General features: G+C 41.6%; 1 protein-coding gene across 2 annotated transcripts in view; it reads right to left on the bottom strand.

Moving 5' to 3' along the window:
- The window catches only part of SVEP1 (sushi, von Willebrand factor type A, EGF and pentraxin domain containing 1), a 430677-nt gene extending 404710 nt beyond the window's left edge, over positions 1 to 25967 (bottom strand). For both annotated transcript variants that reach the window (XM_033926500.1, XM_033926511.1), the window contains exons 1-2: positions 25054 to 25967; positions 5197 to 5452 (exon numbers count right to left, since the gene is read on the bottom strand). In XM_033926500.1, coding sequence (XP_033782391.1) covers positions 5197 to 5452; positions 25054 to 25599 — 802 coding nt within the window. In that variant the 5' untranslated portion in view covers positions 25600 to 25967. The remainder of the gene's footprint in view (positions 1 to 5196; positions 5453 to 25053) is intronic.
- Between the last annotated feature and the right edge of the window lie 629 nt (positions 25968 to 26596).

The following is a 26596-nucleotide window of genomic DNA, read 5'->3' as shown; positions in this document are numbered from 1 at the left end:
TTACCAATGACCCCGTACCATGCCTTGAATGACTATACTGAATCTGGTCCATTTCTTATATCAGCTTTGCCAGCCTCTCGCAGACTAAACAAGCCCTATACTAAAAAACCACGAGTACTAAAAAATCTGACTTATTCCCATTTTTTTCCAACTGACCCTCTCAGATATCAAAATCTCTGTGGTTTTTATTTAAATATACAATCAATGAGAAACAAATCTTAGCCGATTAACGACTGGTTGAAAGAATCTAACCCTGATTTTGTTCTACTTACTGAAACATGGTTGTTATCAGACAATGACATTATCATTCAAGAATGCCTTCCCCCATGTTTTAAAATTTTATCATTAGTGAGAGCTTGGGGAAGGGGTGGAGGTTTAGCTATTATTTTTAGAGATTATCTAAATTGTACTGTTTTAAATTCTAAGTCCACTTATAATTTAGAAATTTTGTCTTTTAAATTAACTTCCAAATCTCTAGCAGATGTTTTAATTACTACTTTGTTTTACATACCTCCTAAAAATTGGAATTTAGCGAAGGACGACTTATTTGAATTTTTGATAAATAATTCGATAACAGGATCATATAATCTATTGAGTGGGGATATTACCATTCATCTTGACCAAGTAGATCAACTTGAAATTATAGAGTTTTGGTCCTTTATTTCCGCTTTAGGCTACTTCAAATCATCCCCAGTAAAAACTCACCAAAAAGGTCATCAACTAGATCTTATTACTTTTTCTTCCAAAGAACCAGTTAATCCTAAGATTCACTGGAAATAAGTGAATTGGGCTGACTCTTTATGATCTGACCACAGACTATGTAATTTTGAATTTGACTGGCAATTAAAGACAACCCAATTTAAAACCAATAATAAAATTAAAAAAGAAATAAAAAATTTCATGCTAGTAGAGGTCTGATTAACCCTGTGGAATTTTGGTCCCATTATATAATTTCAAAACAAAATAACGAGATTGAACAATTTATGGACTCATGGATCGATACTAATATCCATATTTTAAATGAAATGGCTCCTATTAAAGTGAGAAGAAAGAAACACAGAAATTTAGATGGATTGTTTGACACAGATCTCCTAATGGCAAAAAGGGAATTAAGGAAACTGGAAAGACAATGGTTAAAATCGGGAACCTTGGAGCATAGGTTTGGAGAGAGGTTTGGAGGCAAAAATTTAAAAACTATAAAAACTTGATCAAAGAGAAACATAAACATTTTTACTCCCAAAAGATTAGCAATTAATAGTAGAAGTCTTTTTAAATTAGTTAATGACCTTTACGATATAGATCAAATGTAACTTCAGGTGGCTATTTCATAAATATCAGTTTGGTAGAAATAGGAACTTCTTCCTTATTTCAACTAGCGCTAGTTGAAATAAGGAAGAAGTTCCTATTTCTACCAAACTGATCTTTACGATATAGAGGCATTTACTAGTTCCGCTGAAAAATCTATTCTATCTGCAGACACTTTGGCTGATTTTTTCCAATACCAAAATACAAAAACTGAGGTCTACTTTAGTTGATTCCATTAATCACCATTGGTGTTTCCCTATCCTCCAGGGTTCAGAGGTTCCCAGAGTAGACTTGGGTTGGAACAAGTTCACAGCTATTGATTGGCAAACTCTTAGTAAGTTCTATAATAAGTATGTCAATTCATACTGTAGACTTGATAGCTGTCCTCCGAATGTCATGAAAGCTGCCCCCGGTCTCTTTTAAGGCTAAACTGTTGATGTGGGTTCATTTTTTACTATCCATAGGGAAGTTTGCAGAAGAATTGGGTCAAATTGTGATTACACCAATTATAAAAAATACTAAAGAATCATTTAGTATTGCATCAAATTTCAGACCCATTGCCAGTATTCCTCTGTCTATTAAGTTACTGGAGGGTATGGCAAACGCTGAATTAGTTACATACTTGGACAAGTTTAGCATTTTGCAAGATAATCAATCTGGTTTTCGGTCAGGCTTTAGTACCGAAACAATCATGGCTTCTTTGTTAGATTATCTGCATTCATTATTTAGTCAAGGTACAAGTGCTTTGATTCTGCAGCTGGATTTGAGCAGCGCTTTCGATCTGGTAGACCACACTATTCTTTTAGATTGTTTGGAATCCACTGGAATTGTGGGAAATGTATTGAACTGGTTTTGTGGATTCCTGAGTAAAAGATCATACCAGGTATTCAAGGATGACACTTTGTCCTATCGTTGGGAAAATTCCTGTGGGGTTCCGCAGGGTTCGCCTTTGTCCCCCACCTTGTTTAACAATTATCTTGTCTCTTTGGAAAATCTGTTGCAAAGTCTAAATCTTAAGTTTTATATTTATGCGGATGACATTACTATAGTCATCCCGTTAACTTGTCTGTAACCTGAGTTCGTAAATTCTTTAGCGACCATTTTAAGTCAGATTGAACTCTGGATGACTGCTTTTAAATTGAAACTAAGGGCTCCTTTTATCAAGCTGCGGTAGGCGGTTAACGCGCGGAATATCGCGCGTTCAACTGCCTGCCATGCTAGTCGTTAACGCCTCCATTGACGAGGCGTTAGTTTTTTGGTGTGCCGTGGGGGTTAGCGCATGATGAAATGTCCGACGCTCTAACCCCTGTAGCGCCCTTGATAAAAGGAGCCCTAAATACGGAGAAAACTATATTTTTCCTTGCAACTCCCAATTACAATATCAATGATACATGTGAACGTTTTGGACTATAATATAGAACAATCTAAAAAAATATTGGGAGTGACTTTGGATAAACATCTTACATTGGAACAACATACTGATATATTATTTAAGAAATGTATCTCAGTGCTTTGGAAGCTTCGCACCATTAAGAAATATTTTGATGAAGCTTCTTTTCGTTTGTTGGTACAGTCCTCCATCTTGAGCATTCTTGATTACTGTAATATTATATACTTAGGTGCTTATAGGAAAATTCTCAAAAAATTGAGAGTGGTTCAGAGTGGTGATTTATTTTTCAGAAATGAGCTGTCCGCCTCATTTTTGGTTTAAAAAAATGGGAGCATATTACTCCTTTTTATCAGAAACTCCATTGGCTGCCGATAGAGTCTAGAATTTTGTTTAAATTTTCATGCATTTGTTATAAATCAGTCTTTGGTATGTCACCAGGCTATCTTGTTCCTCACTTCTCTTTGAACCACTCTAATAAGAGTACATGCAGAGTGCATTTGTTCACATATCCCTCCATAAAATCCTGTCGTTATAAGAAGTTCCTTGAGAGAACCATTTCCTTTCAGGCCGCTAAATTGAATGTATGGCTTGAAAAAATTATATTAGAGGTTCCATCTGATTTTAGAAAACTGCTAAAGACACAACTTATTTGATAGGTTGGTATCTTAATGCATTCAGTTTTAACTTTTAATAAGTTATTTTCAATTTAACTTGTTGTATTTTGTCTGCATTGGATGTATCAATTTTATTTGTTGTGAACCACCTTGAACCTTTTCGTATGACAGTATATAAGAATAAAATTATTATTATTATTATTATTATTATTAAAAGAGCAGTTTCTAACTGCCTAACTGAAAGACCTTTGTAAAAAAATATGTTCTGTAGGGCTACTTTTTTTCTAGCTGCATTTTAAACTATCTTTCTCTAGCTGTATTTTAAACTAATGTTAAACACTAAACAAGACTTTCCTCAACTGCTAACTGCAGCCTAATCTGATCTAATGCTCTGAAATGCAACCTAAAATACTAATCTAGACTAAAACACTTTTTATATAAAGCCTAACAGAGACTTTAAAGGATACACTACTGCCTAAACTGACTGCTGAAAAAGCAGAGTACTGAACTAAAAAAGAGAAGCCCAAGTAATAACACAGAAAACCATTACTAAACTGAGAAGAAAAACAAATAAACAGGAAGGCACAAAAGTATTAAAAGTTTGACATGCTTAGAAAAACTCTAAGAAACAGCTTCTAGTCTAAGCAGAAAACTGAGAACTGAAGATCCTGGAGCTGACATCAGGTGGAAAGGCACCAATGCATGTGTGATACGGGCATTCTCAAGACTTTTAAAGTGACAGTATACTTTTGAACTGTTTATGCAAGCTTCGTGAATGACATCACCCACATATGAGAATATACTGCCTGCTTGTCCTTGGAAAACACCCTTTATTCAGGACAGAAATGCAACACTCAAAGAGCTTGTCCTATCTTGCAGGCCAAGCCAATAGCTAAGCAACAAAATGTTCCTTACATAGAGGTAGTCTGGAGGGCTTCTACTTCCTGTTCTGGACCTCTTTGACTTTCTACAACTTTTGAGTATTTATCTTCCCTGGTTGAACAATTCCCCAGCACTAGCTCTGTTAAAGAGGCCCAGTGAAGTAAAGTGTTTAAGGAAGACTGGGTTTTCTCTTATGCCAGAGGTAGGCAACCTTTATATACAGAGGGCCAAATGAATGTCAGTACTATCCCTAATGGGTCATTCACAGAAAATTAACAAATAAGCCATATAGTTCACTGCCAAAAAGCTGATTGAACACAAATTATTATCAGAATAGTATGTTACTGTATTCTTCTGTATACTTTGCAAACAGTTGCTAACAAGTCTTATCCTCCTGTTGTATCTTTAAAACAGTTCCACTGACAACAAAATTCTGGTTAATGACATTAGTGATGGCTATTTTCTATGTACACTTCCCATAGTCCCTCAGGCTGCATAAAATTCAATGGCAGGTTGCCCACCGCTATCGTATACACTTCCTCACACCCCCATTATTTATTTCCACCTTCAAAATGAAAATAATAAAAATTGTGGCATTTATAAGTATAGGCTTGTATATATGTAAAAGTTGCAAAATCACCACTTCCATATGGAAGCAGTCAAGTTCACCCCACTTATATTTTTTTCAAATCTATATGTGTAAAACGACTGTTTCCACATGTCCTCCTGGATGTTCTTACATCTACTTTACAAAAGGTTCTGCCTTCCAAAGAGTCTTTTGTAAAATACCACTGAAGTTGAGCACATCTAAACCTAGACTTCTCAAATCTAATCTCTACATTCTGTGTAACATGGGCCTTAAAATTTGTAAGTTTCGGATAAATCCAGCAATGGTGCATGTGCAGAACTGAAAAGATGTTTATAAATGTATTAAATGATTCTGTACTGAATTCCTAAGAATGATATTAACTAGCCAGAAGCCATGTCATGTACAAGGTATAATACCTTCATGAAGAGCTCTCCGTGCCAGAGCCTCAAATTCTGCAAAGCTATGAAGTAGGTAACAATGTTCCTCCTTTGGATGAGAAGCCATATCATGCAGTTCTCGTATGTTGCCCTGCCATATTCCAAAGGTGAAGATCTCCACTCCAAGGTCACGCAGGCTGGTTGCAATGGGTCTAGGATCACCTCCATTAGAATAGCCATCCGTAATGAGAAATATTACCTTTGTGGAGTTCCCACGAGAGTGCTGCAATATTTGCTGTAATTAAAAATAAATAGTATGTCTCAGATGAATAAAATATTAAGCAAAATTGAATGATTAGAATTTAAATCTCAAAGAGTCAGACTTTTTTTTTTTTTTAAATTAAAGACAGGAACAATACGGAAGGACTATAAGGTGTAGCAGCATTTAGGAAGGATGTACAAGGCAAAAGAAAATTTGCTATTATTTTTGAACAGGATACATCCAAGAACAGACATGTATGCACTGGTTCCATGTGAATGGAACATCCATTTCACAAGCAACAACATCTAAAATGTCTAGATACAACATAGCAACAAACATGTATGTAATGGTATTTTATAACATACATGTTTATATGTTAGCACAGAAAACAGAAAAGGATCTTTTGCAAATTGAGAACACAGGAAAACAATACCGGAGAAGATGGAAAACCAATAGATTTCAATAGAGTTCAGGAAGTGGATTTTATTGGTATAAGGAAAGCAACTCAGTTGCGTTCTTTCTGAGCAGGTGTCAGTGGTTCTGTTGGCCAAATTTGATGCAAAAACTTTAAAGGGGTACAGGTGGTTCCCTAGGAACAGAACTAGTTGGAGGAGATGTGAACAATTCTCCCTTATTTTACTTTACACATTTACATTACTGCATGGATCTCATGATCATTTATTACATTACACTATTACAAATTTTTAGAGCCCTTAACTACCTTAAACAGGTTCAGTACAGATTACACCTAAACAGCCTGGCCAATGCTAAGAAAATACAATAACAATTTCCAATACACTAACACAGTGGGTTTTTAGGCTAACCCTAATGAATATGTATGAGAGAGATTTGCATATAATGGAAGTGACAGGCAAGCAAATCTGCAACATTAGGGCTAGCCTGAAAACCCGATTGGCCTAGTGGTCCTCCAGGACAGGGTTGGGGACCACTGCACTAACCTCTTCTATAACAGTGGTTCCCAACCCTGCCCTGGAGGACCACCAGCCAGTAGGGTTTTTGGGATACCCTAATGAATATGCATGAGAGAGATTTACATATTATAATAATAATAATAACTTTATTTTTCTATACCGCCATAGTCAGGCGACTTCTAGGCGGTTCACATTGTAAGAAGGCTGGACAGTCAGCGAATGATAAGGAGCCTAAAATAGAAAAGTTATATAAACAAGGTACATACTAATTTAAGTTCCATGGGTAAAGAATACATGAAAATTGGAGCTTCCTGGGAGATTGAATAGAGTTTACGGGGGGTTTGTTTTAGTTTAAGGGAGGTCTGTTTTAGTCAATGAATTTGTCGAATAGGGCAGTTTTTATTGCTTTTCGGAATGCATTGTAAGTCAGTTTGGGTTCATTTATGCAGTTTCGCAACCAGACTTGTTGTCTATTTGCTTGGAACATGAAGGCTCTATCCAGGAAGGATTTGTATCTGCAGCCTGAGATCTTTGTCATTGGGGCTTGCCAAAAAGACTTTTGTTTTCACTGTGTTTAATTTCAGTTTGAAGGTGGTGGTCCATTTTTTGAGTTCTGTCATTGTGTTTGAGAGGTTGTCGTTAATTTCATTTGTGATGTTGGTTAGAAGGATTAAGATGGATATGTCATCTGCTTATATGTAGTGCTTTAAGTTTACTTTTGTAGGAGGTGACCTATGGATGCGACGTAGATGTTGAACAGAGTGGGCGATAGGGGGGAGCCTTGGGGCACGCCCGATGGATTATTCCATGGGTTGGAGTGATAGGTATGCAAATCTTCTCCATGCATATTCATTAAGACTATCACGAAAACCTGACTGGCTGGTGGTCCTTCAGGACAGGGTTGGGAACCCAGCTGAAAGAGGACCTAAGGCCCAAAAAACGTGAAGAGAAAATTTTGAGAGAAATCTCAAGAAATGAAAAGGCTACAAAAGAAAAATAAAAAGAGGCAAATAAAACGACTCGGGGAAAGCACAAAAAAAGGGGAAAAATAGCGCAATTGGAGAGACTCCAACGACACACATTTTCTTAGCACCATGGAAAACTAAGAACTGATGGTCCCACAAGCTAACGTCAGGCGGGAACGCACTTGTGCATGCACAGTATAGGCGGTCTTGAGACTTCTAAGAAGTTAAAGTGACAGCACACTTTTGCACTGTCCATACCAGGCTCCATGAATGATGTCACCCATCTGTGAAAATATGCTGCCTGCTTGTCCTGGGATAATAGCAGTAACTTCCACAAGTCACACAACAAGCATTGACATACCTAGGAAAAGACTGTACCACAAGCACTACCATGAGAACTAGACATCACTAAACCTAGGTGCACAACAAGGGTGCATCTAAGAAAAAACAGCATCTTAAACACTGCAGTGAGCACTAGAACATCAATACACCCATTGTAAAATTAAACAAGCCAGATTAATATAGATCAATTCTGCACAGTCAATGCTAACAGAAATCAATGTCCTTTTCATACATACAGAATACAGATACACCCTCACCCAGTATGTAATAAGTAATCACAAACTAAAAATAGAAATATGCAGACAAAAGTTAAACTGAACCACCAAGAAGCCAGACTCTGCATACAGTAAAACACCACAGAAACAGTGGCACATGTCCCCAAATACTCTGCAAAATATAAAGATAGCAGATGTAAATTTGAAAAAAAATTGACAAATAATCACCACTTTACAAATTAACAAATGGAAAATAAGAAAAATACCATTTTGTTAGACTAATCCATTTTTCAATTAGCTTCAGAGGTCAAAACCTTCTTCAGGTCAGTACAGTATACTACTGTTACAGTATCCTGTCCTGATCTGAAGAAGGGAATTTGGACTTCGAAAGTTATTTATTTATTTTAGATATTTATATACTGCCTATCAAGATTATCTATATGGTTTACAATCAGGTACTTAAGCATTTTCCTTATCTGTTCCAGTGGGCTCACAATTTATCTAACATACCTGGGACAAAGGAGGATTGGGCAACTTGCCAGTTAGTTAAAAAAATGTATTAAAATTAGTCAAATAAAAAGATTACCTTATTTCCATTTTCTGTTTATAAAAATTTATCAATACAATCACATACTACATGTATTTTATTCTAAAGCAACAACAAAAAAATTTCTACCTTTTGTCATTTCTGCTTTAACTTTTCTTTACTCTCTTCTTTCTATCCAGCGCCTGTCTTCTGACTCATCTTTCTCCCTGCCATGCAGCATCTTCCCTCTCTCTGTCTTTTCTATTCAACCCCTGTCCCTTCCATCCACTGTCCGTCGTCTTTCTCTGCCCCTTCCATCCACTATCCATCCTCTCTCTCTTCCATACCCTTTCCATCCTTTCCCCTTTCCATATGGCATCTTCCCTCTTTCTATGTCCCTTCCATAAACTGTCTAATTTGTGCCCCTCCTTTCTTTTGTACATGATTCATTTCAGCTTCACTCCCTCTCCATTTTCTCTGTCTCCACTCTCTCCCATATGCTCTAGCATCTCTCTCTTCTCCTTTCCTTTCTTCCCTTCTCTCCCTCCACGCCCTGGCAATGGCATCTCTTTCCTTTCCTTCCCTTCCATCTCTCCCTCTCCCTCCATGCTCTGGCATCTCCTCTCCCTCCTTTCCTCTTGGTCAGGTAATCTTTCTCCTTCGCTTCCCTCCCCCCATACCCTAGCATCTCTCTCCTCTCCTTCCATATCTCCCTCCACCTCCATGCTCTGGCATCTCCTCTTCTCCCTGTCTCCTTTGTCTGGTATCTCTATCTCCTTCCCTCCCCTCCATGCCCTGGCATCTCTTCTTCCCCCTCCATGGTCTGACATTTCCTTGCGTTCCTTCCTTTCCCTCATTTCCTCTCCCTTCCCTGGTCTTCCTTTTCCCTCCCTCTCCCCAGTCGGGTGCAGCAATTCTCTCCCCACCCCTCCCTCTCTGTCACCCTCCCCACCCGGTCAGCAGCACAGCATTCACAACTCATTGCTCTTGTCAGCTTCAGGCCTTCCTCTCTGCTGGCTCCTGACTTTATGGAATTGGGCAGGACATAGCAGAGAGGAAGGCCCGAAACTGATACCAGCAGCGAATTGTGAACATTGCTGCTGCTGCAAGAAGTTCCTGATACAGACCCTTGGAGGAGTTATACGCTGCAACTGGGGCGGACTGCTTCTCCCCCCCCCCCCCATTAGTACACCACTGGTACTGCAGACTGCAGAATAAACAGAATCTTAAAAAAATAATAAATAAATAAAAAAGTAATATATTTAATGTTGGTACCTGCTGTGCTGAGGCACTTTAATATGGTGTAGTCTGGATCAGGAGCTAGAGTTATGCCATAAGAACATAAGAATTGCCGCTAAGTCAGACCAATGGTCCATTGTGCCCAGCAGTCCGCTCATGCAGCGGCCCTCTGCTCAAAGACCAGCGCCCTGAGACTAGCCCTACCTGCATATGTTCCAGTTCAGTAGGAACTTGTCTAACTTTGTCTTGAATCTCTGGAGGGTGTTTTCCCCTATGATAGACTCCGGAAGAGCGTTCCAGTTTTCTACCACTCTCTGTGTAAAGAAGAACTTCCTTACGTTCGTATGGAATCTATCCCCTTTCAATTTTAGAGAGTGCCCTCTCGTTCTCCCTACCTTGGAGAGAGTAAACAACCTGTCCTTTTCCACCAAGTCATGTCCCCTCTCAATCTCCTCTGGTCGAGGGCAAAAAGGCTCAGTTTCTCTAATCTTTTGCTATAAGGCAACTCCTCCAGCCCCTTAACCATCTTAGTCGCTCTTCTCTGGACCCTTTCGAATAGTACCGTATCCTTCTTTATCCATGGCGACCAGTGCAGGACACAGTACTCCAGGTGAGGGCGCACCATGGCCCGGTACAGCGGCATGATAACCTTCTCCGATCTGTTCGTGATCCCCTTTTTTATCATTCCTAGCATTCTGTTCGCCCTTTTTGCCGCTGCTGCACATTGCGCGGACTGCTTCATCGACTTGTCGATCAGAACTCCCAAGTCTCTTTCCTGGGAGGTCTCTCCAAGTACCACCCCGGACATCTTGTATTCATGCATGAGATTTTTGTTACCAATATGCATCACTTTACACTTATCTACGTTGAATCTCATCTGCCATGTCAATGCCCATTCCTCGAGCCTGATTATGTCACGTTGCAGATCTTCGCAATCCCCCTGTGTCTTCACTACTCTGAACAACTTTGTATCGTACGCAAATTTAATCACCTCACTCGTCGTACCTATGTCCAGATCGTTTATAAAGATGTTGAAGAGCACGGGTCCATGCACCGAGCCCTGTGGCACCCCACTTGTGACGCTTTTCCAGTCTGAGTATTGTCCATTTACCCCCCACTTTCTGTTTCTTATGCTCCAGCCACCCAATCTCTCACACGCAGAATTTTCTGCACAGCTTAAATGGTGGTGGGCTTGAGCTGATGGGACTCTTGAGGGGAGGTCTCTACTGGGAGAGCTCTTATATCCACCAATCTGGGAGAAAGAGCTGGAACATGGTGGCCAATCAGGAACACTTCCTTGTAGATTGATGGATGTGCAGAACTCTCCCATCAGCGACTGGTGTGCTGCGTGATGAAAGAAGGTGCTTGGCCACGCAGCTTAAAGGGAACATTGTACCGGGTCCCAGCTACCAGGAGACCTGTGTGAAGGCATTTCATCTATAGAGGGAAAGCATTCCTCTCAGTGCCGATGCTTCTCAAGTATTGATGGTTTCAATGCTCCAGAGCTCCTGGCACCATGCATCAAGGGGGACCAATATCTGTGCTTCTTGACCTTCACCTGACGCACAGCATCAAGACCCCTCGGTGCCGATGAGGACAACACTTAATTGGTGTCGAGTCCAATGTTGACGAGTCCCAAGAGCCCTGTGCAGCAGCCTTCATCAAGACAGGTGGAGATTCACTCAATGCACAACCACTCCTAGTGTCAGACACAGGTGTTGTAGTCATTGGGATCAATGTTCCCAATGCCGGTGCAGACACCAAGACTGATGCATACGAGTATGTCCACTATTCAGATCTGCCTCCAAATATTTTCTCTTTCTGAGCATCTCTGGATCCCTGTGTTCTTTTCCACATATGCAAAGAATGCAGTTTAAATGGTTATGATCTGGCCCCAAATACTTAATGTACCAGGAATGGGTGGCAGATCCAGAGATGGTTCGATTGCACAAAGCACAGTGCTTGAAGCCACTGGGAGCCTTAAATGACATGGAAGGAAAAACAGCCATGGCTAAATCAAACAATTCAGGTAGAAAAGGGAATCTCAACTAAAAAAAAATCAAAGAATAGTACCTGGCCAATGCTCAGGCATAAGAGGGCCTTGTGAGCCACAAAAAAATAATGAAACTTAAAAGTTGGCAAAAACTAACTAAAAATGTAAGGGAATTGAAATTTAAATACCTGGAAGTAAGAAAATGAGAAAAATCCTGCAAGGGAAGGCACCATAACACTCAATTAAGAATGAAACTGAGAGCAGCTGCTAAAGACGTGTCTTCCCCTCTCTGCGAATGAAAAAAGACTGATGAACACATGCTCACAAGATGGGCAAAAAGGCACTCATGTATGAGTGTTGAGAGCACTGCCTTGATCTCTTAAAGAAATATTACACTTGGCAGTGTAACTGAGAATGATATGGCTTGCTTGTCTGTTTTCTACATGATTTCTTTTTAATAACAGTAGTTCTTTAGTAACCCATTTAAAAGAATCCCTTTTAAATTTGGGGGGGGGGGGGTTTAAAGGTGCTAACTCATTTAATATTTCAGTACTAATTAAATTTCAATGATTTATTAAATCTACTGACTGCAATTTCTCATAAGAACATAAGCAGTGCCTCTGCTGGGTCAGACCAGAGGTCCATCATGCCCAGAAGTCCACTCACGCGGCGGCCCATCAGGTCCAGGACCTGTATTGTAATCCTCTATCTATACCCTTCTATCCCCTTTTCCTTCAGGAAATCATCTAATCCCTTCTTGAACCCCAATACCGTACTCTGTCCTATCACATCCTCTGGAAGCGCATTCCAGGTGTCCACCACCCTTTGGGTGAAGAAGAACTTCCTAGCATTGGTTCTAAATCTGTCCCCTCTTAATTTTTCCGAATGCCCTCTCGTTCTTGTAGTTTTTGAAAGTTTGAAGAATCTGTCAATCTCCACTTTTTCTATGCCCTTCATGATCTTGTAAGTCTCTATCATGTCCCCTCTAAGTCTCCGCTTCTCCAGGGAAAAGAGCCCCAGTTTCTCCAATCTTTAAGCATACGTAAGGTTTTCCATACCTTTTATCAATCATGTCGCTCTTTTCAGAACCCTCTCGAGTATCGCCATATTCTTCTTAAGGTACGGCGACCAATATTGGATGCAGTACTCCAGATTCGGACACACCATCGCCGGTACAACGGTAGGATAACTTCTTTCGTTCTGGTCGTAATACCTTTCTTGATAATACCTAGCATTCTATTCGCCTTCTTAGAGGCCGCTGCGCACTGTGCAGACGGCTTCATTGTCTTGTCCACTATTACCCCCAAGTCCTTTTCTAGGGTACTTTCACCCATTACCAGCCCTCCCATCGTGTAGCTGTACTTCGGGTTACTGTTTCCTACATGCAAGACTTTACATTTCTCTACATTAAACTTCATCTGCCATCTTGTCGCCCACTCTTCTAATTTGTTCAGGTCCCTTTGTAAATCCTCACAGTCCTCTTTAGTCCCAACTCCACTAAATAGTTTGGTGTCGTCTGCGAATTTTATTACTTCGCACTTCGTCCCTATTTCTAGATCATTTATAAATACATTGAACAGCAGCGGTCCAAGTATCGACCTCTGTGGAACACCACTCGTGACCCTCCTCCAGTCTGAGTATTGGCCCTTCACTCCTACCCTTTGCTTTCTACCCGCCAACCAATTTTTGATCCATCTGTGTACTTCTCCTTCCACCCCATGGTTCTTCACTTTCCGTAGTAGGCGTTCATGGGGTACCTTGTCGAAGGCTTTTTGGAAATCTAAGTATACGATGTCTATGGGGTCCCCTTTGTCCATCCGTTTGTTTATTCCTTCGAAGAAGTGCAGTAAGTTCGTTAGGCACGATCTTCCCTTGCAGAAGCCATGTTGGCTTGTTTTCATCAGTTTATTCCTTTTTAGAGGTTCATCGCTTCCGCCATCTTCCCCGGAACTGAAGTCAAACTTACCAGTCTGTGGTTCTCCGGGTCACCTCTCGATCCTTTCTTAAAGCAGTGCATGCAAATAGATCTCTTGCATGCTCATTGGGAAAATCCTGAAAACTCGATTGTATTGCGGCCCTCGCGGAGGGACTTTGACACCCCTGGCTTAGGGCCTTAGGCCCCTCTCAGTGCATCCAAAGATGCACTAGTAGGGGGAAGGACCAACATTTTGAAGAGGCAGCCCTATCAGCAGGAGGGAGTGAGATACAGGGGGATGTGGAGAGGTGTTAAGGGATGTTGGGAAGGGGCTGGGGGTGTCAGGCTAAGTGGGATGGGCTCTCTTTGGATGGGGGGCTGGAGATTTGTGCACTATTTTCAGGATCCTCCAGCAAAGATAGGCAACAGAAATGTAGGCCAGGGTTTTCCAGGCCTACATTTCAGCTGCCTATCTTTGCGTGAATTGCGCCTACATAGGAATTTTAGGTAGTCTAATGCCTTTTCTGGTGTTGGTCACGCCTACTTTGGCATTCAGCAGCCTAAAGCACCTATGTAGGTGTGATTCTGGTGCCTTTTATTTAGGTGGCGATAGATGCTTTATTTTTACCTTTTTTTTGCTGTTTTAAATGGTGTTTCTCAAGTAACTTAGGTGCCATTTATAGAATATCCCCCTAAGTCCCTACATTCCTAATGCAGAAGTGCAGGGTGAAAGACAAAAGTTAGTCAAGCTACCACATGCTGTTATAATACATATATCTAAAGGAGCTACATTATTTATAGAAAAAACATACAAAGCCATTTCAGCAAGCAGCAGGTTCTGTCTATATAAACAGTTCTAGGGCCCCAATTCATTAAGAGGTTGGTTTTTTTGTTTGTTTTTTTTATAATCAGACACAAAAGGAGAGAAAAGCCTTGCAAGTTCTTCATTGCAGTCAATTTCCAATAAAAGATTTCCTCATCAAGTAAATGAACCACAAATTAGCTGAGAGAAAGGCAAATGACATAAAGGTGGATAAGAAGGAAATGCCAAATTGTAAGAATCTTTAATCCATGACAGTCTTAAACTTTCTGCAGCTAACAGGTGTGGAGGTCACCCCTTAGACTGCTGGGGGAAGAGCCCAGGAGACCCCCAGATTCTGTAAACAAATATATTTCTACACCTGGTCTTCAAGTCCTAAAGCTGATCTCAGATTGAAGTGGAATCCCAGCTGTAAGTGGTAAAAGAAGAGAGATCAAAAGAAGCATGTGAAGAGTGAAAAAAAAAGTTACCAACATTCTATTTTAAATTCCAATTTTTCTTCCTTATTTCTGTATCTGTGTTTTCCTCAAGAGCACCCTATGCTTCCACATGCATCCTGCATTTAGATATGCCCACTCGAGTTGACCAATACCATGATTTGTTCTGGCTTTATATTCATCAGATTCTTAGACAATGTTTAAAGAAATTTAAAATTATAAATATTATTAGTGTCTTGTCATACACTTTTCTTTCTACACAGAACATTCAAAGTTTTTGTTCGCTTAGGCTCAGACTAGAGGTCTGCACGGGAACGGGGATCGCGGGAATTCCGTGGGTCCCACGGGATCCCCCCTAACCCACGGGGCTTCCACGGGGACCCCACCTTTAGCCAACAGGACTCCCACGGGGATGGAAGGCTTTGCAAGCAGGGTTCGTCCATATAATATAATAGACACGTCAGCCTTAGTAAAAGAGGGGGGTTTATAAGTTAATTAACTGAACAGAAAACAAAAAAAGGGTTCCACCAAAGAGATTTCACAAGGAAAACAGCAGCGCAAACACAAAAGAAACTGTGGAATTGATGATCCTTTCAGAAGTAATTGCTGCTTTTTATGGGGACGGGCGGGGATGGAGGTAATTCTTTGTGGGGATGGGTGGAGACGGAGAGGATCCTGACAGGGACAGATGGGGACAGAGAGGATCCTGGCGGGGACGAGTGGGGACAGAGAGGATACTGGCGGTGACGGGCGGGGATGGGTGGGATTTCTGTCCCCGCGCAACTCTCTAGCTCAGACGTGGTGAGACCCAGACAACTGCAACAATCATTCAGGTTTTTATTCTTCCCAATGATACAGAATTCTATCTGGCCATTTTCAAGGCACATTTTGCATGACAAATTTCAAACATGAATGTGAGGCATTAGCAAGAAACACAGAATTTCTCGTCTAAAACCATTTCTTTCTCTGCTCTTTTGCAGTCTTATATGTCTAAGGTCAGAAAAGTAAAAAAAATTAAGTTGTGTCAATCCGTGCTATATTAAAAAGTAACTAGTTGTATTTAAGTAAAAGTTTTGTTACTTCTACTTCTAAAGTACAATAGGATACCATTTGTTACTTTTACTGAAGTAATCAATTTGCCCATTTTTATTACTTTTTAACATTTTTGTAAGCCATATTGCATATAAATGTGATACTGCTTACTAGACAGAAGGGCTGTCTGGTAAGATTTGCCTCTTTGAGGACGATACCAAACCTCGCAATACAGTAGACATCCCTGATGACATGGATAACATGAGGAAGGACCTAGCAAAGCTTGAGGAAAGGTCTAAAATTTGGCTGCTAAGATTTAATATTAAGAAATGCAAGGTTATACATTTGGGCTGCAAAAACCCGAGGGAACAGCACACTTTAGGAGGTGAAGAATTTGCACAAAAGAGGAGCAGGACCCGGGTGTGATAGTATGTGATGCAGTGGTGTACCTAGCATATGCGACACCCGGGGCCCATCATTTTTTGGCACCCCCCCCCCCCCATCTGTACGAAAAACAAGATTTTTAGTAACAAGCCACATGTCACACATGAGTACCTAAGAAAAGGCAGCATCTTACATATGCAGTGAGCAGTACATCAATACACCCATTGTAAAACTAAACAAGCCAGACTAGTACAGATCAATCCTACACCGTCAATCCTAACAGAAAACCATGTCTTTCAAACACACAGAACACAGAAAATACCTTCGCCTAGTATGGAATATGTCATCACAAACTAAGCCCTCCCTCTTTTTCAAAACTGTAGTGTGGATTTTAGCCACGATGTAACAGCTCTGACGCTCATAGAATTCTGAGCATCAGAGCTGCTACCACCACGGCTAGCGCTCAAAAACGCTCCACAGTTTTGTAACAGGGGGGATAAAATAGAAATACATAGACAAAGGTTAAATTGAACCAGCAAGAAGCTGGACTCTGCATACAATGCAACAACACAGAAACAGTGACACATGTCTCCTAAAGCAACAAATAAATAGAAAAATTTTGTTCTACCTTTGTCTTCTCTGGTTTCTGCTTTCCTCATCTTGTTACTCTCTTCCTTCCATCCACTGTCTGCCATCTCTCTTCCCCTATATGGCATCTTCTCTCCTTCTATGCCCTTTCCAGAAACTGTATGCCTCCCCCTTCCATCTCTCCTTTCACCCCCATTGGTCTGGCATTTCTTTCATATCCTTACCTATCCCACACCTCTCTTCTGCAATCCCTTTCTTCCCTCATTTTCATTTTCAATTTATTTTCTGCATCCATCTAGATTACGTTCTTACTACCTTCTCATCAATTTCCTTTTTTACTTTCTACCTACAGCTCGCCACCTCTTTCCCTCACCCCCTCCAGTATTTCCCTAACTCAATCCTTTTCCCCCATCATGTGCCCTCCTTTTATTTATCCCCTTCTTCCATCCTCTGCCCTCTTCTCTCTCTTCCTTCTCTCCACTTTCATCATCTGCCCCTTCTCTCTTTCCCCCACTTCCATCATCTGCCCTCTTCTCTCTCCCCACTTCCATCATCTGCCTCTTCTACCCACTTCCATCATCTGCCCCTTCTCCCCACTTCCATCATCTGCCCCTTCTCTCTCTTTCCCCCTCCTTCCATCATCTGTCCTCTTCTCCTCCCCCTTTTCTCCACTTCCATCATCTGCCCCTTCTCTCTCTTTCCCCCTCCTTCCATCATCTGCCCTCTTCTCTCTCCCCACTTCCATCATCTGCCCTCTTCTCTCTCCCCACTTCCATCATCTGCCCTCTTCTCTCTCTTTCCCCCACTTTCATCATCTGCCCTCTTCTCTCTCTTTCCCCCACTTTCATCATCTGCCCTCTTCTCTCTCCCCCTTCTCTCCACTTCCATCATCTGCCCCTTCTATCAATCTCTCCATCCACCACAGGCCCATCTGTCTCCCTCACCTTTCCGATTTTGGCAACAAGATCAGCAAGGCCCCTCCCCCCCGCGACGGCACTGAGCAGCATCGGCGCCTCCCCCTCCGTGGCGGCAATCAGCGCCATCGGCGTCCCCCCCTACCCCGCGACAGCACTCAAGTTCGGCCTCCTTCTCCCGGCATCAGCAGAACTTCAGATCGGCAACAGGTGCTCAGTCAAAAGCTTCCCCTGTCTGAACTGCCTGGGCAGAAACAGGAAGCTGAGTCAGGGGAAGCTTTTGACTGAGCACCTGTTGCCGATCTGAAGTTCTGCTGATGCCGGGAGAAGGAGGCCGAACTTGAGTGCTGTCGCGGGGCAGGGGGGGTACCGATGCCGCTGAGTGCCGTCACAGCCCAGGAATTTTCCGGACCCCCCCCTAAGGCTGCACCCGGGGCAAGCTGCACCCGGGGCGGACCCCCCCCCACGGTACACCCCCTCTCCCCACCATGGTACACCCCATTCCCCCCCCCCCCGCGGTACACCACTGATGTGATGATCTTAAGGTGGCCAAACAGGTTGGAAAGTTAACGGCAAAAGCTAGAAGGATGCTTCAGTGTATAGAAAGAGGAATGGCCAGTAGGAAAAAGAAGGCAGCAATGCCCCTGTATAAGATTCTGGCAAGAACTCATTTAGAATATTGTGTACAATTCAGGAATTGTGCACAATTCTGGAAACCGCATCTTCAAAAAGATATAAACAGGATGGAGTCAGCCCAGAGGAAGGCTACTAAAATGGTCAGTGGCCTTATGGGACAGACTTAAAGATCTCAACATGTATACTTTGGAGGAAAAGCGGGAGAGGGGAGATATGATAGAGATATTTAAATATCTACATCACATAAATGCGCATGAGGTGAATCTCTTTCAATTGAAAGGAAACTCTGGAATGAGGGGGCATATGGATACTACTTATTTTCTGAATGTATTCAAAAACATTGGCTCAGAGAATTTTCCTTTTTTAATGGTCATATACCTCTATTCCACAGGATGATGTCTTGAGTGTATTTGTTTCAACTTAAGAATCAATACCTAGATCACATCAAATTCCATCTGAATTTCTATTTAAATTATCCAAACTAGCTATGAAAGAAAACTTTATTCAATTCAATGGACAATTAATTATATGAGATTTCAGGTGTAGCCACAGGTGCTACATTCACTCCCACTATAGCAAATCTCTATGTTTCATTTTTTGAGAAAAGATTTTCAAATGGCATTGTTTCATCAATTCTAAATAAAGCACTGGATGTACAGGTTTAATTTATCTTTTGGCCTCAGACCCACCACTCCACCGCCTAGCAAAAACTTGTTTCATCAATGACATTTTTTTGTTGTGGAGGGGAACCAAGGTTGAATTGCATGCTTATGTAACCTGGTTAAATTCATTTGATGAACATTTTATCACAGTATTCACAGTACAATGTTCTGAAACCCAGATGCACTAAAAATAGTAGCTAAAACTGAATGGGTCGCTATGGGCCGATCCTTGTCTGATTTTAAAACAGAAATCGATGGTCAGCCTATTTTGGCCTATTTTGAATGTAAATTAGTTTTGTGGGGTTGGCCATAATCCCATCCCACCAGATGCTAGAAAAGCCATTTTATCACAATCACAGAGCTGGCAGGGGAAGCCTCAACAATTGAGGGGCAGGGGAAACCCCAAAGCAGCCTCCTGCCACTCAGCTGTTTGGAGCAGGCAAACTTTTTTTTTTAAATGGACACACACACACAATACTTGTCCCTGTTAAAAAAAAAAAAAAAAAGTTGTGCCCCCCTCCCCGATGACAGTTGTGGGTCCCACCGATGACAAACCACCCTCCTCCCAAAGACAACCAACAACAACCTCGGGCCACCTGATGACTGCTGCATGCCCCAATGATAGCCGCCACACCCTGATGACGGCGATGTCCCCCCAAAAATAAGAGAGACAGGAGGGATGCCCACTCCCTCTTGCCTTGACAACTGGCTTTTTGTAGTGCATCTGGGCCAAATGGGATCCTGGACCAACCATGCATTCTTCCCCCGACACAAAGGCCCGGGTGGGCTGGGGTGGGGGAGAGTCAGATCAGAACCCCTCCAGCTCAAGCACACACACATCTTTAGGTATCCGGGCCAATCAGGGCCTTAGGTCCAGGATGCACTGGGAAGGGAAAGGCCCGCCATTTTGAAAAAGTAGGCCTGCCAGCAGGAGGAAATGGGCATCTCTCTTGCAGGCTTTCTATGATGAGTTACAGAGGGGTTGGGAGATGCTTGGGGTGGGCTCCCCCCAGCCCACCAGGGCCTTCTTTTGGGTATTTGTTGGTGGGAAGGTGGGAGGAGACCTTCGTGTCAAGTGGGGAGTGTGTTGGGGGGGGGGCGGTCCAGGTGACCCATATACACTACAAAAGGCTGGGGTTCTGAGGCAGAAGGGAGTGTGCATCCCTCCTGTCTCTCTTATTTTCCGGGTGCTGTCGCCATCATTGGGGGGGGGGGCAGCCATCATTGGGGGAGTGCAGCGGCTGTTGGAGTCAGGTATTGTTCATGTTTGACACATCTGTGCCCATTAAAAAAAATGGCAGACCTGTTGGTAAAGTTACTGCATCTGTCGGTTTTTTTACTGTCATTTGAGGTAATCACTAAATTTAGTGCATGGCGAAACCATGTCAGGGCATCGATCGGTGGCCTAGTTTTAATATTAATGATCTCATTGTAATACTTTTTTCAAGTTTCAAGGTTTTTTTTCAAGTTTATTAGGTTTTTATATACCACCTATCAAGGGTATCTAAGCGGTTTTTACAATCAGGTACTCAAGCATTTTCCCTATCTGTACCGGCGGGCTCACAATCTATCTAATGTGCCTGGGACTATGGAATGAGATCATATATATGGCAGAGTCAGAGAATGTAAGAGCGTGTGGAAAAATGCACAGAGGGCCACTGTGTATATCAGGTCAGTATTAGATTGTCACTAAAACAGTCAAACTGGTTTAGCGATAATCGTTAGACAATCAGAGAGTTTAGTGTATCTTAATCTGAAAGTCAGATTAGTTTCTTGGATGTTTTGATAACACAGAGATAATATGTTTCAGACCAATGTTTTTACCAAACTGACAGACAGGAACACTATAATGTACAACAGTAGTCATTCCAAAACACTGAAGGATACTGAAATTGCTCAGATGATGCAACTTTTAGAAAACAAGCGAAGGATTTGATATTTAGATTACAAAGAAGAGGTTATCCTAATAAAGTCATTAGAAGTATATACACAAGAGCAAAATTTAACAACAGGGATCTTACTCCTTGGGTCTAAAATCAAACAGCAGGATGAAATTGATAAAATGCACCCTAAGGCATTTTTCCAGTGGATCTCCAGCAGTCCAAATATATAAAGTTTAATTGGAATATTATGAAAATTCATCCTGTGTTTGATATGAGAGAATTTAGAATAGCATTATCAAAAGGAAAGAATTTAAAAGAAATCCTCAGTCTGTCAAAATTTGATAGTCAGAAGAAGGACAAGTCTTTAATCACTGGGCATTTCCAATGTTGATCTTGCAGCATTTGTTATATGACTTTGCAAATAAAAGATTTTGTTAACCCATTAGATGGCACAAAATATGTTTTGAAAATTTTTTACCAACTGTAAAACTGAGTTTGTTGTTTATGTAATTCAAGGTCCCTGCCCATAACTTTATGTTGGAATGACTACAAGAAACTGGAGAGTAAGGATATGTAAACATAATCAAATTTGAAAAAGTACATGGTCTTGTTTCACACTGTATGGAATGTTCTCACACTTTTGCCAGTTTGAAATGCTGTGTAATTGATTTTGAACCAGCTCATAAGAGAGGAGGAAATCGTGTCAAATTGCTTAAGGCAAAGGGAAGCACGCTGGGCTTTTAAACTGAATGCACTTGAAACTTTTGGTTTAAAACACTATGATAGGATGGAATTATTTTTTCTAGTTTAGAGTTGCATTGTGGTTCTCTTTTCCTGTTCTGTCTTTGTTCAGTGATGTCATCAATGCAGTGCACATGTGTGAGTGTCTTGAATATCCAAATATAAACACAAAAAAAACATTCAAATTATATAGCTGGTGAGAGGGGTAGCCACTATTTATAATAATTCTGATAAGTGGAGAAAAAGGCCTCAGTGTCATCCAAGATAAAGCAAAATAGTATATCCTGGAGACAACCTAACTTCAAAAGAATTTCTGAAGTAGGAGACACATCCCTGGTCATAAAAAAAACTCCACTCTAGTATATTCATAATACCAAAAACTACAGACTTAATCATTCCAAAATCTCTTACTACAGTTATATACACAGCTCAAGGCAGAAAAGCAAATAGGCACGCTGGATACGCTCACTCACAGTATTCCTCATATATTGTGCATAGTGTGGCTGAAAATCCAAACACAAAATCAAAAAAGACAAAAAAAAAACACTGAAAAATCAAAAATGATAAACAATAAAAATGTGGGATGAAATAAATATTGCCAAAGATCATAAATAATTCATTAATCAATACTTATAATTTGTACAGAATATTTATGATATTTATAATATTTATTGTTTTAACACGATAAGATTTTGCATTAAGGTTGGTGAGTGGTGATTGACCGGTGACTGATAAATTAATCCCCCGAATGGATCAGCTTAGGCTGCCCTATAGTGAGTTGGGGAATGAATTTCGGAGGTCTCACCACAAATGAGTTTTATATTTTGAATGAAAGCTCAGCCTTACCACTCTTTTCAGTATTGATTAATGAATTATTTATGATCTTTGGCAATAGTTATGTCACCACACATTTTTTGTTGACAATTCAAACATCAATTCAACGGATTCAAGGGAACCCCATGTCAATAGCAAACGTAAACGCATGCACCTAAATGTAGCACATTAGCATCTAAATGACAGTATTCTATAACACTATGGGGCTCATTTTCAAAAAACAGACCTTCAAAAAATGGCCCTTGGATGTCTTATTAACTAGTCAAAACATCCAAGTGGGTATTTTTGAAACTGACTTTTTAAACTTCTTTCTGGTTGTTTTGTCTTCAGTGCATCTAAATCTTAAGGGGCATGTTAGAGACGTATTTTGGGTGGGATTAGGATACTGGCGCGAGCATCAGGTTGGGGTTGCTGCTCGCGCCGGGAAAGTTAAAGAGGTACGGGGAAGGAGTGGATGGGGGTAAGGGCAGTGAAGAGGGTGGGGGAGGGGTGCCACAGTCCTGGGTGCCTCTCACCCTCGCTATGCCACTCTTTTGGGAGTGCAACATATCCCCCATTCCATTTTTCCATGACCTAGGAGTCGCAATTGATTCTAAACTGTTTTTTCTGAACACATTTTGACAGTTCTTCATATGGAGTTTCCTAGCCTATATCGCCTTTCAACTATTTGCAAAATCCTCAGTAAGGAGGCCCTTGCACCTTATATCATGCTTATGTTACTTGTCATATACTTGTAACATCATTTATGCTGGTCTGCCCAACTGAAGTTTAAAAGATTACAGTAGAACACAGTTGCTCGATTTCTTTATAGAACCAGATGCTTTGATTCAGTTACTCCTTTGTTCAAATAGTTACATTGGCATCTCCTTCCCTCTCATGTTGTTTTTACATTTTTGATACTGACTTTTAGACTTGTCCTGGAAGGAACAACAGAATATCTTTCTTGTTGTGCCATTCCCTATACTCCATCACAGTCCTTCTGTTCATTAAATGATCATAGGTTAGTCCTCCCATCTCCCTCTCAGGCAAGAAGGGAAAGTACAAGGTCCTCTGCCTTTTATTTCCAAGCTCTGTGGCTTTGAAATAATCTTCCTCCTCACCTTCGAGCAGAAATAATTTAAGGCTTATCTAAAGTCTTATTTATTCACTCAAGCCTTTATCTCACATTAGTTATTGATAAGGAGCTTTTTATAGGCACTTATGTTTTATAGAATCGATGCTGATATTGGTGCTTAATTTTAGGCAGTCTTTATAAAAACAGGGCCTAAGTGTATGTGGCTCATAAGTCTAAAATAAGATGCCCAACATTTAGGGCTCCTTTTATCAAGCTGCGGAATACCGCGCGTTCAACCGCCTGCCGCGCTAGTCGCTAACGCCTCCATTGACGAGGCGTTAGATTTTGGTGCGCCGCGGGGGTTAGCGCATGATGAAATGTCCGACGCACTAACCCCCGTAGCGCACCTTGATATAAGGAGCCCTTAGTGTGCTAAACTTTAGTAAAAGGGTCCCTAAGCCTAGTATTTTAAAGCTGAGCAAAACTAAAAGCAGAATAGGAGTGTTTGGCTGTAGTGTTCCCTTGAATGAACTCCAGTTTCTACCACAAAAGACCATGTAATAGAGCAGTCTGTGTTTATTCTGGATGGCTTTTGTAGGGGGAGTAAGAATCAAAGGTACAAACAAGGGCATGTAAACTCTGACTATCAATCAGCACTATTCATTTTCCTCAATTCCCAAGGGGGCTAATAAGAGAAGTGCTTCTCCCTGCCTATTTTACATTTAATCTTCCAAAGTTCCTCTGTAGGAGACAAACTCTTAATTTACCTTAACATAAGACTATTTTCCCTACTTATATCTTAATTCTGATACATTTTCAAGGGAATGAATGGAATTCAATTCTCTTTAATTTCAAAATTTAAAATATTTTTATTTCATTATTTTGCTCAGTTTTGACTGCTGATTATAATATATGGTGAAATATGTTTTGTTTTTGTCATACTGCTAAACATAAATCTATAGCTGCCGGAGTGGCATTCAATCATATGACAAGATGTGTGAAGCCTTGAGTGCTATTTGAAATTGCCTTCACATCACTTGTAATGTTAAAATTCAAATTTCTATGCATAGTATGGTATCTGCTCCTTAAAATTCTAATAAAATGTTGGGGGAAAAAAGGGAATATGCCACCAAGACAGTTCCATAAATAACTAGAGCCAGCTATGTGAGTTCTGAGCACCCCCAATATTGAACAAATTCTTGACTGTGTCCTAGGAGAGGTAATTTCCATTGGGTTTGGCTAGCACCCCTAATAATTTTGGAAAAGTCGGCTGCTATGGCTGGATCTCAAAAGTATTCCAAAAATTCCACCTTGAAGCCAAAACCCCTCCCAAAACTAATAATAATGAGCCAAATTAAATAGACAAACCCCCTCAAAAAGGTCACAAATATTACATCATAGATAACAGAGACAGCACCTATCCTCCCCCTTTTTTTTCATTTTAGTTCCATCCCCCAACGTCCTGTCCCCGGAGCCCTGAAAGAACGGTAAGCACCACCTGGGAGGGGGGGGGGAGTCTTACCGCCGCTTGCTGGAAAGCGCCCTTGGTGTAGGTGCCACCCCCCTTGTAGCTGATGGCGGGAATCTCGCGGTTGAGCAGCGAGCACTTGTGCTGCTGGGGCTGGCTGGTCGAGATGTAGTCCACGCGGGCCAGCACGTGACTCTTGGAGGAGAAGGTGACGATGGCGACGCGGGTGGCCGAAGGCACGACGGGGAAGTCGGAGAGCAGCTTCTTGACGAAGCGGAGCTCGCTGAGGAAGTTGGCGGGCCCCACGCTCGACGACTCGTCCACCAGGAAGAGCAGGTCCAAGCTCGCGCTCCTCTCGCGCAGCTTGCGCACGTTGCGCTTGAAGTACTGGCCCAGCTTCTCCACTTTGCTCTCGGCGTTGTCGGGCGGCGGCTGCAGCTGCTGTTGTTGCCTCCTGGGCTCCGCGTGCTGGAGAGCGCGCGAAGAGGAGCTCGGGCTGCCCTTCCTGCTGGATAAGGGGATCTGCTGGAAGCCTGCTGCGGAGCTCCAGCAAGAAACGAGGGAGAAGCAGGAGCAGCAGAGGCACAGGGGGAGCCACATTGTCTGTGTCCCCCTCCACCAACCTCCGTCTCACCTGCAGTGCTGACGTGGAGGGAGTGCTCTGGTTTTGCAGAATTGGTGGTGGGGGGGATCCCTTTCCGCTCTTTAATGAAGTCTTATCAGGGAATTTGTTGGAACGGTCTTGCGTCCGAGCAGCAGTTTGTCCCGTCTATTAGTTTTTTGGTGGCTGTTTTTGTTTTGTATTTTTAATTCCTTCTGGCAAGTCAGCTGCACGCCTAAGTGGAAGACTCTCTAGCCGGGCTGCAAAATTAAATGATACTTTCCCCTCTCTTCTCGTCCTCTTATAAACCATAAAAAGTCTGAGAGGAAGGGGAGCAGTCACGGTGCGTTTCTCCTTTCTTCCTCCCTCGCATCCCTCCTCCTCCCTTTCTTGAATCTGGCTGAGTTGCTGAGATTCCATGTCACCAGAGCTCCGTGTCTGTCAAGTTGTCAACAATCCCCCCCCCTCCACTTCCCCCAGCCTAAAAATAAAAAAAAAAATCCATCAGCACCAAAAGCTCTGATTGATCCCATATGTCTGGCATGCAGCTGCTGAGGCTTTCGTTGGAGACGAAGCCAGATACCAGGAGTGCCATTGTAATTGGAAACACTTTGTATTAGAATAACATACACCGGGGGTGGTAATAGGACGTTCCATTCACCCTTTAACACGGTCACCTTTTGATTTCAGAAGTTTTGTATAACTTTTCCATGGAGATTCCCGAGAAAGGTGTGTGTGTGTGTCTGTTTTCATTCCCAATGGCAGATGCAAGAATAAACGAGTTTTTAACTGAGGATATTGTGCTTGCAATATGGGTATCTCTACTAAAAGACATGGAATTTATTTTGTGTGACCTGTGTTTTCTGGGAAAGGGATCAGAATTCTGGCTTGCTTTAAGGTAGCTTTGATGAAAAGTGGAAAACATGATTATGACAAGATTTTAGCTATTTTTACAGTATTCATGAACCAAAACGAAGGGATTACTTTGGTACAATC

The sequence above is a fragment of the Geotrypetes seraphini genome, chromosome 1 (assembly GCF_902459505.1).
Source record: "Geotrypetes seraphini chromosome 1, aGeoSer1.1, whole genome shotgun sequence".
NCBI lineage: Eukaryota > Metazoa > Chordata > Amphibia > Gymnophiona > Dermophiidae > Geotrypetes > Geotrypetes seraphini.
Note: the sequence above shows the minus strand (reverse complement) of the source record. Positions and strands in the feature narration are given on the sequence as shown.